Source organism: Thermobia domestica, chromosome 11, assembly GCF_964235325.1.
Source record: "Thermobia domestica chromosome 11, izTheDome1.hap1.1, whole genome shotgun sequence".
NCBI classification, from domain to species: domain Eukaryota; kingdom Metazoa; phylum Arthropoda; class Insecta; order Zygentoma; family Lepismatidae; genus Thermobia; species Thermobia domestica.
Window position 1 is genome coordinate 68408295 of NC_137464.1, and position 14223 is coordinate 68422517.

Consider the following 14223-nt stretch of genomic DNA (forward strand, 5'->3'; position numbering starts at 1 on the left):
TGTCTCAGAGTTGTAAAACTTCACAGGAAATCGGGTATTTAATTTCACCACCAAGTTTGGTATTCATTTTCAAAGTGACAATGAATTTTTCAAGCATCTTGTAGATATTAGCATAGGCCTTTAAAGTATAAAATCCAAGCGTTACTTCCATATTGCTGTTGGATTTCTGGACACGAAACCATAAAATGTTAGCCTCTCTTTTTTCAATAAATTTAAATTCCATGTTTTATCTGTGCTCCTGTTTTTCTTCTCTCCCATTTTGTCTGTCTCAGTTCTGTACCTCTGTCTGACAGTCTATCGGTTTCAATTATTCATTTCGTTCGTGTTTATTTTTTTTCTCCCTCAACTTATAAATCGTTTCGTCTCGCGCCTAGTTTTCCATGTTATTAGTACTTATACATATAGATATTTATATTAGAATTGCGCTCATGTTGTTTGCTAATTTTGGTATAGAGCTCTTATAGAAGTTTACTTAGTTCTCAACCAACCAATCCACATTAAAGTGTTGGATGTCAAACATTGAAGAATCTGAAAAGTTGGAAGTGTGAATGCATTTTTTTTTTGCTTGCAAATAAATAGAAAGGCCAATTTATAAAAGGACTATTAATTTCATTTACAGCACAAACTATAATGGAATTCACAGAAACGAATTTATTTGAGCTTCAAGAATCGGAAAACTCTAATCTGAAAACAAATTTAAAGGACGGAGTTGTATTAGTATATGAAACTCAAGAAGATGTGGCAGCGAATCGTCCAAGGTTTAGCCCACCAACTTGGGATGAATTTGTGAAACATTACAATTACATATGCGAGATGATTGAAAGCAGTGCAACGTAAGTTCACATTATTTAGTAAGTTCTTAGTTACAAACTAACTTTTAAAGTATAATGTTTTGATTATATTTTGTTTTGATTATGTTATTTTCGTCCCTTTTTAAAATAGCAGAAAAATCCTTGATGGATACAGGATTCTTACCTACATTACTGCGAACTCCGCAGACATAATGGGCCTGTGAATAGGCATGACCACGGAACAGAAAGGGACAACAGAACTGTTATTGGATACCTCTATTAGGATATCACCTCAAAAATTCATCTTGATATGTGTCAGTCGTTCAGTGAACGTGCAACTTCTAATTCTACTGTAAGGAACTGGATTAAGTTAAAGGAGACGGTCATGATGAACAATGAAGGAAGAAAGTGGGAAGAAACGGGAGAAGTCCAAGTAAACTCAGACACGTTGTTTGTCCACCACAAAGTTTATTTGGCGGGAGCTGGGATGGGACCCCAAACATCGGAGGTGAACGCGCTACCACTGAGCCACCGCGGCCTCTTATATATATTACGGTAACAATATTTTTTTTTAATTGCCGCCCGACTGATTGTGCAAACATTCAGGATGATATGACATAGTAAAATGAATTACATAAAGGTAGAGGATTTAGTATCAACATTGAAACATCCTAAGTTAAAGAAAAGCTTGTAATAACAAATATCATATGTGAATATAATTTCGTCGTAAACTATCTGTGACTACGTTTACTTCAAAATTAAATTTCCCGATTGCACAGTATGAGCGTGGCTAGAAAAAAAAAGTCAATAAGAATGGTTAGGATTCGAACCTAATACCATCCAAGTAGACATCCCTTACATTACACATCCATGTAACAGACAACGACGCAAAGTATTTGGCACTATTTTATCATATAGTTCTATCAAATATAACTTAATGAATACAATAAGAATAAATTTCACTGACTTAAAAAGTTTTCTTGAACAAGAGGAAGTTCATTATACAGCCTATAACTAAGCGACAAGAGGTCTGCCTCCTATCTGAACGGCGCATCCACCGAATCAACGTTTGGAATATCCCATTCTAATAGGTAAAGGAAAAGTATGTGACAGACTATGAAGAGTTCTCCGTGACTAGGTGGATCAAGTCATGGATGGCTAACTAAAAGGTTTGTGGTCGGAAACCCGGCTCGGAAGCAAAAGATTTTTAAAATTCTTAATTCTCCAGGTCTTAAGATCTCTCTCTCCCTTCGTAATCATCTGATGCTCTGAAAATAATTCTCCATCTTAATTCAACAACTGCCTAACGTGATCGTAGCAGTTCGGAACCTTTCCTTGTTCTGTTTCATAAAGTAACAATTTTCAGCATTATAGGGATGCTGTCCGATCATTTTTTCTCCAATTCTAAACTTGTATACGTAAATCATTCCTTTTTGTCTCCATATTTGAATCTCTCTCAATGTTGTCCATGAACTGTTATGGCTTGGGATCAAACTTCGTCTCTTGAAACCAAATGTAAGCGCTCTAGCAATGTGCTATCGTAACTATATAGGTTTGTTGATAAAAGCAGCGTCATTTTAGATTTTGCTCTAGGAATGAGCACGAGTCGAGTCGAGTCGAGATTTAAGCCTGTCTCGACTCGACTCGAGAAAATGTTGTCTCGACTCGAAAATATGTTTCTGTCTCGACTCGAGTCTCGACTCGACATGTTCTGTCTCGACTCGACTCGAATTCGAGTCGAGACGTCTCGAAATTCAAGTCGAGACAAAATATACGAGTTAAAATATACGCACACATCAGCCAGAACATTATGACTATCTACCTAATTGTCAGTATGTCCACCTTTGGCACGGATAACAAAGGCGAGTCGTCTTGGCATGCACGCAATGATCCTTAGTAGGTCGCTGGGGAGAGTTGGACCAGATGTGCACACACAGGTCACCTAATTACCGTAAATTTCAGGGAGGGGATGATGCGCTCTAATGTCACGTTCAATCACATCCCAGATGCGTTCGATTTGGTTCAGATCCGGCGAGTTGGAGGGCCAGCAGATCACTTTGAACTCGCCCCTATGTTCCTCGAATCACTCCATTACTCCTGGCCTTGTGACATGGTGCATTATCTTGTCAAAAAATTCCACTACCGTTGAGAAACATGGTCGTCATGAAGGGCTGTACGTAGTCTGCAAGCAGTATGCGATACACCTCGGCGTCATGGTGCCTTGCTCAAGCTCCACTAGACACATGGATGCTCACGTGAATGTTCCCCAGAGCTTAATTAAGCCACCGCCAGGTTGTCTCCGTCCCGCAGTACAGGTGTCAAGGAGTTATTCCCTTGCAACACGAGGGATTCGTACCTTCCCATCGTCATGATGAAGAAGGTATCGGGATTCATTAGACAATGCAGCGCTCTGCCACTGCGTCGAGGTCCAGTATCGATGGTCACGTGTTCATTTCAGTCGTAGTTGCCGATGTCGTTTTGTGAACATTCGCACATGGATAGGTCGTCGGTTGCGGAGGCCCATCGTTGGGAGTGTTCGGTGCCCTGTGTGTTCAGACACACTTGTACTTTGCCCAGCATTAAAGTCTGATGTTTGTTCCGCCAGAGTTCGCTGCCTGTCCTGTTTTACCAGTCTGCTCAGCCTACGACGTCCGACATCAGTAAAAAGGTGGAGGGCGACCAATGATATTTGATAGTACTGCTTTACCTGTAAAAATTTTAACGGCCCAGTAAGTTTGTGTAGGGTAATTAAGCACAGAGCAGTACACCACACGTTTAGGGAAACTTTGATAAATAAAGCATTTCTACAGTCCATACAGGATATTTTGGTGCTTAAGAATGGTACTCTGATTTGAGAAGAGTTTCTTTAAGTTAACTGTCATGAAATAACAGACCAACTTTTCAGTCCGGTGTGAGGTGGCCTATTTAAGCCTTCACAAAAACATAACTTCAAACCGATTTTCTTTAACGCAGCTAAGTTGTGCTTTAATCATGAGAGAGCAGAACATGTGTTTTCTTACATCATACTCCCTCAACATCTTAAAGACAATTTCATTAATCAGAAAGCTGTCTGGCATAAAGTCCTAAACAAGGAATGGTCTATAAACAGACTCTCCATCAAAAAGGCTAATTCTGTTACTTATAGGATTGAGTTGGTTGAATAAAAGAAAATTCCTCTCACCAGAGAAGTGAAGTGCCTTCAGCAGAATCTTCGTTTGAGGTTAAGTTTCTACAAAAACAGTCGTCAAGTTCTCACACCGAAAACTGAGTCCAGTATTCTTTAAGTTCGCACTCAGTTGAATGCAGTCAGACTGCGGTTAAAAAAAAAAAGTATTTGAACCTCGTAAACAAGGACCCACCTTGCTCACGTTTCAAATAAGGCTCTTACTCTAAAATCCCTATGACTTGCTCCATTACTATGGAAACCAGGTATTGCTAGCAATCTTAAATAAACGTGGAAATGTCAATATCCATAAACAGACACTGTCTCCCGTGAAAATGTTAGATGTTCCCTGCTAAGAAACAGGGTGAATTGATTTAAATCACTTGATTGTTTTTTTTTTAAAAAAAATCGTTGATTTAAATCGAATTACGAAATAAATTAATTTAAAGTGAAAATAAGTAAAATCCCGTTTCTGTTCTGTTATTTCGATTATGAAAGTTAATAATCATAATACAATGAGACTCAAATGTACAGTATAGTATGAAAACAAGTGTCATGCAGAGGATGATTAGGGAAAATCCCGTTTTGAACAGGTAACGGAGCAATCCTGCTTTATTCTTTTCGTAACATTGGGTTTGGGTTTTAAAATCGTTAACTATTCCAACGGGGAAATCACCACTGACATTTAAAACGAAAAATCTTTTTTTGTGCGTATCTGTTTGTTTGTTCCCAGATAATAGGACGTATTTAGAGGGGTCCCATCCCCTCTCCATTTTTTTGTTAATTTTATAACTTTAAAAGAAATTTATGTATTTCATGCCGCAAGCTAGTTCTGAGTTTTTAAAAATAGGCCCCTGCCAAATATCAGTAGCTATTGAGAAAGAAAGTGTCATTTTGATAAATGTTGCTGTACTTTTTTCTTAATGCTTAACCTTTTAAATTATATCACCTAGTTTTAGGTGATAGGGTAGAATCTTCATTATTCGATTAAAAAAGTACCAATAAGGCTTTTTACTTCGTTTTCTTTAAGACTGGAGGCGTTTTAGAACAGGCTACATATGCTTTCACGCCTTTCTGCGTTGAGGCATAGTGTGTGATATAAATTTAAAAAGATATTTTTGTTATGCGTATTATTATTATTATTATTATTATTATTTGGCGGGTTACATTTTGCATTCAGAAGACTGAAATTTTGGACACTCGTTCAGTGCACCCCTTAATAATTTTCAGATATTTTCAGACCTCTGCGTGGAAACAGCGAGGTCCAGAGGGCAAAAATGTTTAAAAAAGAAGGATATTTTTAACAAAAATAGCTTTTTTTTTCGGAATTTTCATGCCTCAGATGGAGACATATGAATGGTACCGTTTGAAAGGCTGTTCCATTCTGAAGAAAATGATGTATTACATACTATGCTCCTTAGGATAAATAGGGATGTCTCAGGAAACTGTTACCTGAGATCCTATTTTATACGGAAATCTGGGGTATTTGGAGAATATTGTTTTTCGCGGGCTTACTTTTGCACCTACAAGATTGAAATTTTGCACCTTTATTCAGTGCACTCCTCAGTATTTTTCAGATTTCTTTTAGATCACTGCCTTAAAACAGGAGGAGAAATCCACAGAGGTAAAAATTAAGAAAAAAGGATATTTCTAACAGAAAATTCCTTTTTTCGTGATTTACCCGCCCCAGATACATGATGGAGACATGTGACGGGTACCGTTTGAAAATTTGTTTTATTCTGAAGAGAATAATGCACAAATAATGATCCTAGGATAAATAGGGATGTCTGATGAAATTTTTATATTACATCTGGATCATCTGGGGCATTGTGGGAATGTTCTTAGCTCATTGTTAAATAGTTTCCTCACCCTTACTAATCAAGATAGAAGCTTGAAATTTTGTACACACATTTAGTACACCCCTTAGTATTTCCCAGTTGATTTTGAGATCTGTGCATTAACACAGGAGAGTCCAGAGGGGATCAAAATTTAAAAAAAAAATCCGATTAGTCTCAAAATTTCCCGCTTCACGGACATGATAAGGAAATGTGAATGCTACCGTTTGAAAAACTGTTCTATTCTAAAGAGAGTTATGTGTGTACCATGATCCTAGGATAAATAGGGATGATGCTGTAGCTCCTTGACTGAAGGTCTATAATTTACATTTAAAAAGAGCCATAATTTAAAAGGGTTAAAAAACATTGTTTGGGAGTGATATAGGTTAACGATTAGGGATAATTCAAAATTCAACCCCGATAATTCCACTTAAATGGCGTAATTAGCATTTAATACTAATTCCTAATGCTTTTTCTTCAGTTCGCGACTTGTATTATACGAGGAGAAAGATTTGATTTAAATAAAAAAAATCGATTTAAATAAAAAAAAATCAACAAAAATGATTTTTTTTTAAAAAAAAATCATGATTTCCTCCACCCTGCTAAGAAATAACATAAGAGTAATCTATTTCTTTATATGGGGATTGATTTACCTAGCCTTAACAAGAAACAAATCGAACTGACTCAAAATAGTTCTTAATTCCAGTCATACACTCAGAAATAACTTATTTAAACAGATATACTGCCTGCTTCAAAGTTTGTCATAAAGAATATTGCTCCAACTTGAGACTATATATCTGATATATAACAGAGAATCCATCTTTCTCGAAGCAAAACCTTTAAGTCCGGGTTGCTACAATCAATGATGCCAAACACGCGCCTGAATTACGATAGATTTTTCTAAATTATGCCAGATTTTTTACTTATCTTTCCACACTAATTTTAAAGACCAGTCACCACTTACTTTCATTAAGAGGAGCTAACTGTATTCATGTACTTGTATTAAAGAACTAACATGACTTACACAAACGATAAAAATGAATTAGTAAATGGCACATCATATGTATAGATTCAATTTTAGTTTAAAGATATTTGAATGTGACTTAAATTTATATTTGTAAGTTTTTAGTTTATATCCGTATCAAACACCCAGTTTATGATGGATCTACTGCATAAAGTAGGATCCCAAAAAAGGTCATTGGAATTTGTACCATTCTTCAGTCGAACCAGGAACTGAAACATAAAGAGTGACATTTTCTTTTTAAAGATACTTTATTAAGCTGAGTATTGTGAAAATTTATGTTAGTACCTAGGTAGAACTACTAACATTATACAAGCGCAATTCCACAACTTTATGTACACATTACAAAATATTGAACCCTCTTGTGTCCATATTATTAGCGTACGGGTCTTTGTTGCGGGAGACCCAGGTTTGATTTCCGGTGGGAACTCCTGTGGTTCTGATCCCACATTAATTTGTAAGTTCACGTCTCATATGGCCTCGATGCTAAAACGTATACTAAACTCTAATCGAATACTAAATACAAGTATTTAAAGAAAAATGATGACGCACCAAGATGACGTAAATTTGGCTATCAAATCCATCTTGTGTTTTCAGTTATTTTCCAATAGTATTTTTTCTAGACATCCTTTCAGAAGACAGTGATGCAAATTTCGTAACTGCGAATTCCTGTCCGAAGTCATGATATTTTCCGATTAGACGCAAAATTTCCCACCCAATAAGATAGATACCGTAAATTTACAATATCTAGCAATAAATAAGTTTGAAAAATATCGCTTTAGAGGTGCTATGACGTACAGTTGAATTCATTCTCGGTGTATGAAAGGCATTATATATAATTATGCATGATAAGATCACAAACAAAATTTAAAAATATTAGGTGCACTTTCTTTTAACAAACATTATATTTTCTTTTATGCTGTGGAAGGGGATATTAAGTTCGGCAAGAAGAAAAAAAATATTGGCCTTAACACGATTCTTGTGTTGCTGTGCACCACATGTTCCTTGCCACAGAAAAGATGCAGTACATTTAGCAATTCCTTTACATTAGCTTGATGTTTCAAGTCTTTTGTGTCTTTCTAAAGTTCACTTTTACCACAAAAGAGCTCAATGTTAACAGGTCTTACATAGATTTGGTTCGATTCTCAACACGGACTGCAACTACACGTTAAATTGTAGATCCGAAAGCCACCCGTTGTTAAACCTCGCTTATTACCGCTCATCTTAATAATATATATAAGTTCACCGAGAAGCAAATGTTGCATTTCTCCCTTTCATCCTAGCACGAAACAAAACTAAACACAGCTGTAACACGAAGGAGCTACTTCGAAAAGAAGTAAGCTATATTTATGTGGAAAACAACTTCATAGAGATGTGCACCAAATGATAGAAGCATGAAGTATTGTTGCCACGCGGTACCACGCGGAAAACTTGTCTAACATTTGCCTCCCTCTGTTCGCTCTTTCGTATCATGTGTATCGGATGGTTTTGATATTTCTTCTGATCATTAAAACATAGCAATGATGTCTGTGTGCGGGGAAAATACCCAAAAGCACCAGATAACTGTCTTTCCATTTGTTTTGGAAACAACAAACCCATTTCACGTGTGCAAGAGAAAATGAGCAGAGCGAGATCAGGTGTTTAGTCACGGTCAGTTCGCAGCAGGAGTCCATGGTTAAACATTTGGCTCGCTATCTTTTCATATTGATGTGAAAACATACTCGCAAAACCTTACAACACAAAAGACTGCACTTCAAAGAAAATTTTAAGACACAGATAGTTCAGTCTTCTCTTAGCATCTTTCTTCAGCAAAAGAGTCGGTTCACTGTATTCGAATAAGGGAAGGGTTGAAAGGGTGAATTTATATTTTATAGGGAAGTAACATTGTAAGTAACATAAACAATACATACCGCTTCCGACACTGTACTGAAGCATTTCTTTCAGCGGTATATCACTAGATCTATCCTGACCCTCATCCCACCTCAAGTTGTAAAGTAAAAAGGGACAGAAATATCCAAGATAACTGCGCACTTGAGTTTCAGTTCACAATAATAAAACTAGTGGGCAAGTAAACAGTCTTTTGTAAGCTAAAGAAAACGGTGATGTTGAGAATGAATGAAATGGTGGAATGAAGTAAGTGGATGGGAACTAAAGAACCACAAGAAAGTCCACACACACGATGTTTCTATGCCACAAAGCCCACTTGGTACCAGCTGGGATCGAATCCGAGTATTCACACAGCAAGGGTGAATGCTGTGCCACTGAATCACAGCGGCCCCGGGGCTAGATCGAGTCGCCTTTGCCTTTATAGTTTCTTAGTATTTAAAGTAATGAATGTTACGATTATGAAATAGATTTTCCTTAATGAGCTGCATAAAAACAAAAGCCTTCCAAATGCATTAAACAATTAGCGCGATTTGATTGTGTACTTAATAGTTTCTGTAAATTTAAAATTGATTACAAAATCAACCCGTAATTTTATTAGGTGAATATAAAATATACTCCCAGCATCAAACAAAAGTATTTGGAATTGTCATGAAAAGAAAGAAAGAAAAAGCAAATAGCGTTGTAAAAAGATTAGTAAGTAAGTGAAATATATTTCAGACGTGAATTTTGGAAAATAAAAATTACTAAACCCATTTCTCCTTCAGCAGTGCGCAGAATCAATGTCTAGCGAATGAACACCTCCATGATAACAGAGAGAAATCGGTGTTAAATCAATAACAAAAGAAAGCTAAATAAATTCATATTAAAAGTTATATCAGTGTGTAAATACGGAGACGCACCAAAGCTCGAAAACTTAATACACTATTACTCCTATGTATCAAGCAATCGTTCAGCTGTCATTTGAGAGAATGGAAATCCCAGGCTCCTGAACAACTATGTTACTAGATTAAAGTAAGGAGTGTATTTATCTTACAGTGAACTGCTTTGATGCCAAGTGGCCTAACTCCAAAATTGAAATTTTCCAGGAGTGAAAGTTGAAGTTTAATTTCTCATGGACAATCCAAGTTTCTTTTATGTTGGAAGCCAAAACCGTAACTCTGTAGTTTATTGTTTTCTGATTTAGTATTTACAAAAATCCTTTAAAAAAATACCTATCTATAGAAGTGAAGGTACCTATATCTACTAGTTCTTGGCATCCAAGCAGTCAATTTATTGTGATATAGAAAAAAATACCATGTAAAATAGTCTCGTATGTGATGTACAACAAATGTTACATTATATATTATGGACATCACGGAAGTTAAAGAAGAAATATTTGGAGAGCTTCGAAATGTGGTGTTGGAGGAAAATGGAGAAGATAAAATGGACAGAGAGAGCAACAAACGGAGATGTTTTAAAACGGATAGGAGAGAAGAGGACACTTCTAGCCACCATTCTTCGTAGAAAGGTCAATTGGATTGGACACATCTTGCGAAGAAATTGTCTTCTTAACACCGCCATAGAAGGAAAGAGGGAAAGGAAGCGAGGAATAGGAAGAAGAACACAGCTGATCCACGATTTGAAAGATAGGAGAAAATATTAAGTGGGAGTTAAAAGAGGAAGCTGAAGATCGAGAAAAGTGGAAGAAACATTTCCAGGCCAAAATCTAAAATAGAGTAAAAAAAAATCCTCATTAGTCCCAGGACCTGTCGAAAGGCAGAATATCTAATAATAATAATAATAATAATAATAATAATAATAATAATAATAATAATAATAATATATTATTCGTAACTCGTGATACGCTGCAACACATTAAAGCCTCAAAATAGTTAGGAAAGCGAATAATCCAGAAGTTATGTAGTCCTATTGCGTTCATGGGAACGAAAACAATAATTATAACTATGCTAAATTACTATAGACTGCCAATTGTTCATTCAGAGAATTTATGAAGTTCATTTTATCGCAATAGTTTTATATAAACTACATATAGGCTACGGATAATAGTTTTATACAAAGTAGATAATCGATTATTATTATTATTATTATATTTGAAGTACAATCAATATCACGACATTAGTTTTAATTAACTTAATTGAGCTGAAAATTAAATCTTGATCTCGAAAGATTAACTATTAAGTTTAGTGTTCTATAATTTTCTAAAGTAATAAATGCTGCATTGGTTTCAAGGCTGTTTCTGAGTGAATACTTTCTTTAAAATAATATTAAAAATCATAGAAAGATTTTCGAGACATTCGAGTCGAGTCGAGATTTTCACGAGCAGTCTCGACTCGACTCGTGTCTTGACTCGAAAAATCGAGTCGAGAAATACGTTTGTCTCGACTCGTCTCGAATTTTACAACGGGTGTCTCGACTCGAGTGCATCCCTATTTTGCTCGGGTCCGGGGGAAGAGGCCGAGATTCTCCGCCGACATAATAGTTTAATTTTTTATTAGTAAAAATTAAATGAAATTTTTAAGTTTTCCATCCCTCGATTATACAGGATAAAGGAAACGGTGACGAAGGAATGAAGGAAATGGTAGAATGAAAAAGTGGGAGGAAACGGAAAAACCCACGCTCACGGTGTTTGTCGACCACAAAGCTTACTTGGCGCGAGCTGGGATCGAACTTTTTTATTATATTACTACATATTTGATCAAACAATATATTTCTCAAGTTCAAGGGAGAGGTCAATTACACCTTTCTGTTCTGCCCAAATGACGCCAACTGGAACATTTGCTTGCAATTAATGATAAGAAGTGAATAACACTAATTTTTGTCAGTAGTTTTTAGAGCTCTGCGCCCGCATTACAGACTTTGGGAAGCACAAAACCTACTGCTATTATTAACAATTTCCATAGAATTTACAAGGAGCATCTTCCAAGGTTGATGTGATATGCAGCCTTTGAAGAAGGGAAAGAATGCAAAATAAAGGTGTTTATGAAGCTATGGGAACATTTTGTGAGGTTTTGTTTTATTCAGGCTCTAGAAAGGCATTTCAGTACAAACGAATGAAAGAGTCGGTTTAAGAGCATAAACCTTGTAAACTGGTACCTATTTTTTCCGCTGAATGGAAATAGTATATTACGTCACACACCGCTTTAGACAAGGAGAGGTGGAGGATGGGGTGAGTTGGGTTGGAAACCGGAAGTAAGTAGTCGATGAAAATCGAAATGAAATGAAATCTGTGATTTTACGTCCCACGGTTATGCCGGTTAGGCTAAAGGAGACGGTGATGATGAGAGATGAGTGAAATGGTGGAATGAAGAAAGTGGGAGGAAACGGGAGAACCCCGAGAAAACCCACGAGCACGGTGTTTGTCCACCACAAAGTTTACTTGGCGGGGGCTGGGATCGAACCCGGGACCCCAAGCACCAGAGGTGAACGCTCTACCACTGAGCCACCGCGCCCCCCTAAGTAGTCGATGACAATTGTATTTCGGAATGCATAAGCACACGGCGCAAGAGTTTGTTCATAAGTTGGACTTAAACTTTTTGTACCATTTTCTACGTTTCGAACTGTCGAAAGCATGTATACTGACTATCAGAAAAATACAATTTCGAATTTGTGCATTCCTTTCAATATTACTTTACGCTTTCAGTATTACTTTTCGATGATCATTTAGACCATTTTTATTACTGATGATTTCTTCCAACGTGATTTGAATTCGTTTGTGTTACATTATAATCTGATTAGAGATTTTTCCCTAACACACCAGCGAGGAAGGCAAAGGCAGCAAATGTTTAGGATGGCTTTTATTGTTAGTTTTTCAGGGTTAAACAACAATGTCGGCACATGTTGTCTTTCGTTTTGCAGAATCTAGGATGATGTTAGAAACGTCACTATTTCCAGCACGTCACATACGAGTAAAGATTCGCAATTTTGTGCTTCTTCCTGCAATGCAAGATCTAGTGCATGATTACTGCAATGAATGTATACAGTTTTCGGATGTTGAGTCGAAATTTTTTCCTGCACACCGTTCACTCATACTGACACATTAGCTGCACGATCAGAACACTAGCCGCGGATATTTTCTGCATTCAGGTGTCTCGTATGTTCGATTGCGAATGCTAATGTTTCTGATTTTGTCATGTGGGGTGATCATTTTGGCCCATAAATATTTCTTTCGGGCTTAATCAATCAGAGTCAATACAGCGCACACAAAGAAACAACTGTTCTGTCTTCGAAATATCACTTGTGGAATCGGCTATGATTGCATAAAATGGAGACTCTTTGACTTCCATTACCACGTCTCTCGATATTGTATGTGCCACAATATTCAAAATTTCATTCTGGCAATCATTCTAAGCCAGTTATCTCATCGATTAATCAATTGATTGAGAACAGGCGCATCAATTTTCATTTCATCCAGGAGTGGTATCAAATTACTCGTATTGTGCAAATGTCCACGGATTGCTTGACCACTGCGAGCTAGATATTTAAGACTACTAATTATTACAAGAAGTGATTGTCTTGCTTGTTCTTGTTGTCTATGACTTTGGTCTGAAAGGAGAGCCCAAACTGGTGTTCAGCGATCTTATTTGAGAAACTTGGTATTTAGTTCAGACACTGTGAAATCATTCAATTCTTCCAAAATCTCTTATTTTACCTTCGTTGAAATTGTAGAGACAGATGATTGTGAGTTATTACGAACATAGATTTAAGATAAATTTTGTTTTAATGAAATTAATGAGTACACATACTCATTAATATTGCACATATACGGAGAGCGAAGTTCCTTTCCGCGAAACCTTTCGCATTAAGGAAACGCTTGTTCGAATTTTCTCACGGGAGTATGCCTTTGCAGTATGCGATTTGCAGGTATGGGTGTGGGACCCGCCATCTTCCTCTGCATCAATCCATCCCACCGTCTGGTTACGAATGGTCCATCCCCACAAGGGATACATTTTCATTCTATTATAAAACTTACTGCACTGCGCATATTATTTCTAAGAGCAACTTAAATTTATAGAAAATATATTTAAATCCTGTTATGCATTTAAACTGTCATCTTTTGAAACTTTAAAATTTCGCTCGACGATTCGTTTCATATTGCATACCAACGATTACTTAAACAACAGTTCTTAAAGAATTTTCAGTGTTTTGAGAATGTACACAAACGGAAATAAGCAGAATTTTCGATTCTTTTTCCTAAATGATCCTATGTCTCAAAGAGAAAGATTAATCTGGAATAGATTTTTTCACATTTCCATAAAAATACAAAATTTAGTTCATATAATCACTTTTACGTAATGTTTTAACAGTCTGAAAATGTGGGGGGCAAATGAATATCTTGCTCCCCATAAAAATTTCAGAGGACAGCTGCCCCATTTTCCTCCGATCCGACGCCTCTGACTCCATTAGTACAGGACCTGCCAGGGTTTGAGTGGGAAAAATTTACCGGAGCTAAACTATTTTGTTTTGTGATCCTCAAGTGGTCAGTATTAACATGTGATATGACTTACAGTTTGATTCATGTAGAATTCA

The 14223-nt window shown here is 36.6% G+C and overlaps 1 protein-coding gene across 2 annotated transcripts in view; it reads left to right on the forward strand.

Annotated features, from left to right (window-relative positions):
* Nucleotides 1–625: 625 nt before the first annotated feature.
* The window catches only part of LOC145664147 (AMP deaminase 2-like), a 239417-nt gene continuing 225819 nt past the window's right edge, over nt 626–14223 (forward strand). For both annotated transcript variants that reach the window (XM_081730548.1, XM_081730549.1), the window contains exon 1: nt 626–833. In XM_081730548.1, coding sequence (XP_081586674.1) covers nt 631–833 — 203 coding nt within the window. In that variant the 5' untranslated portion in view covers nt 626–630. The remainder of the gene's footprint in view (nt 834–14223) is intronic.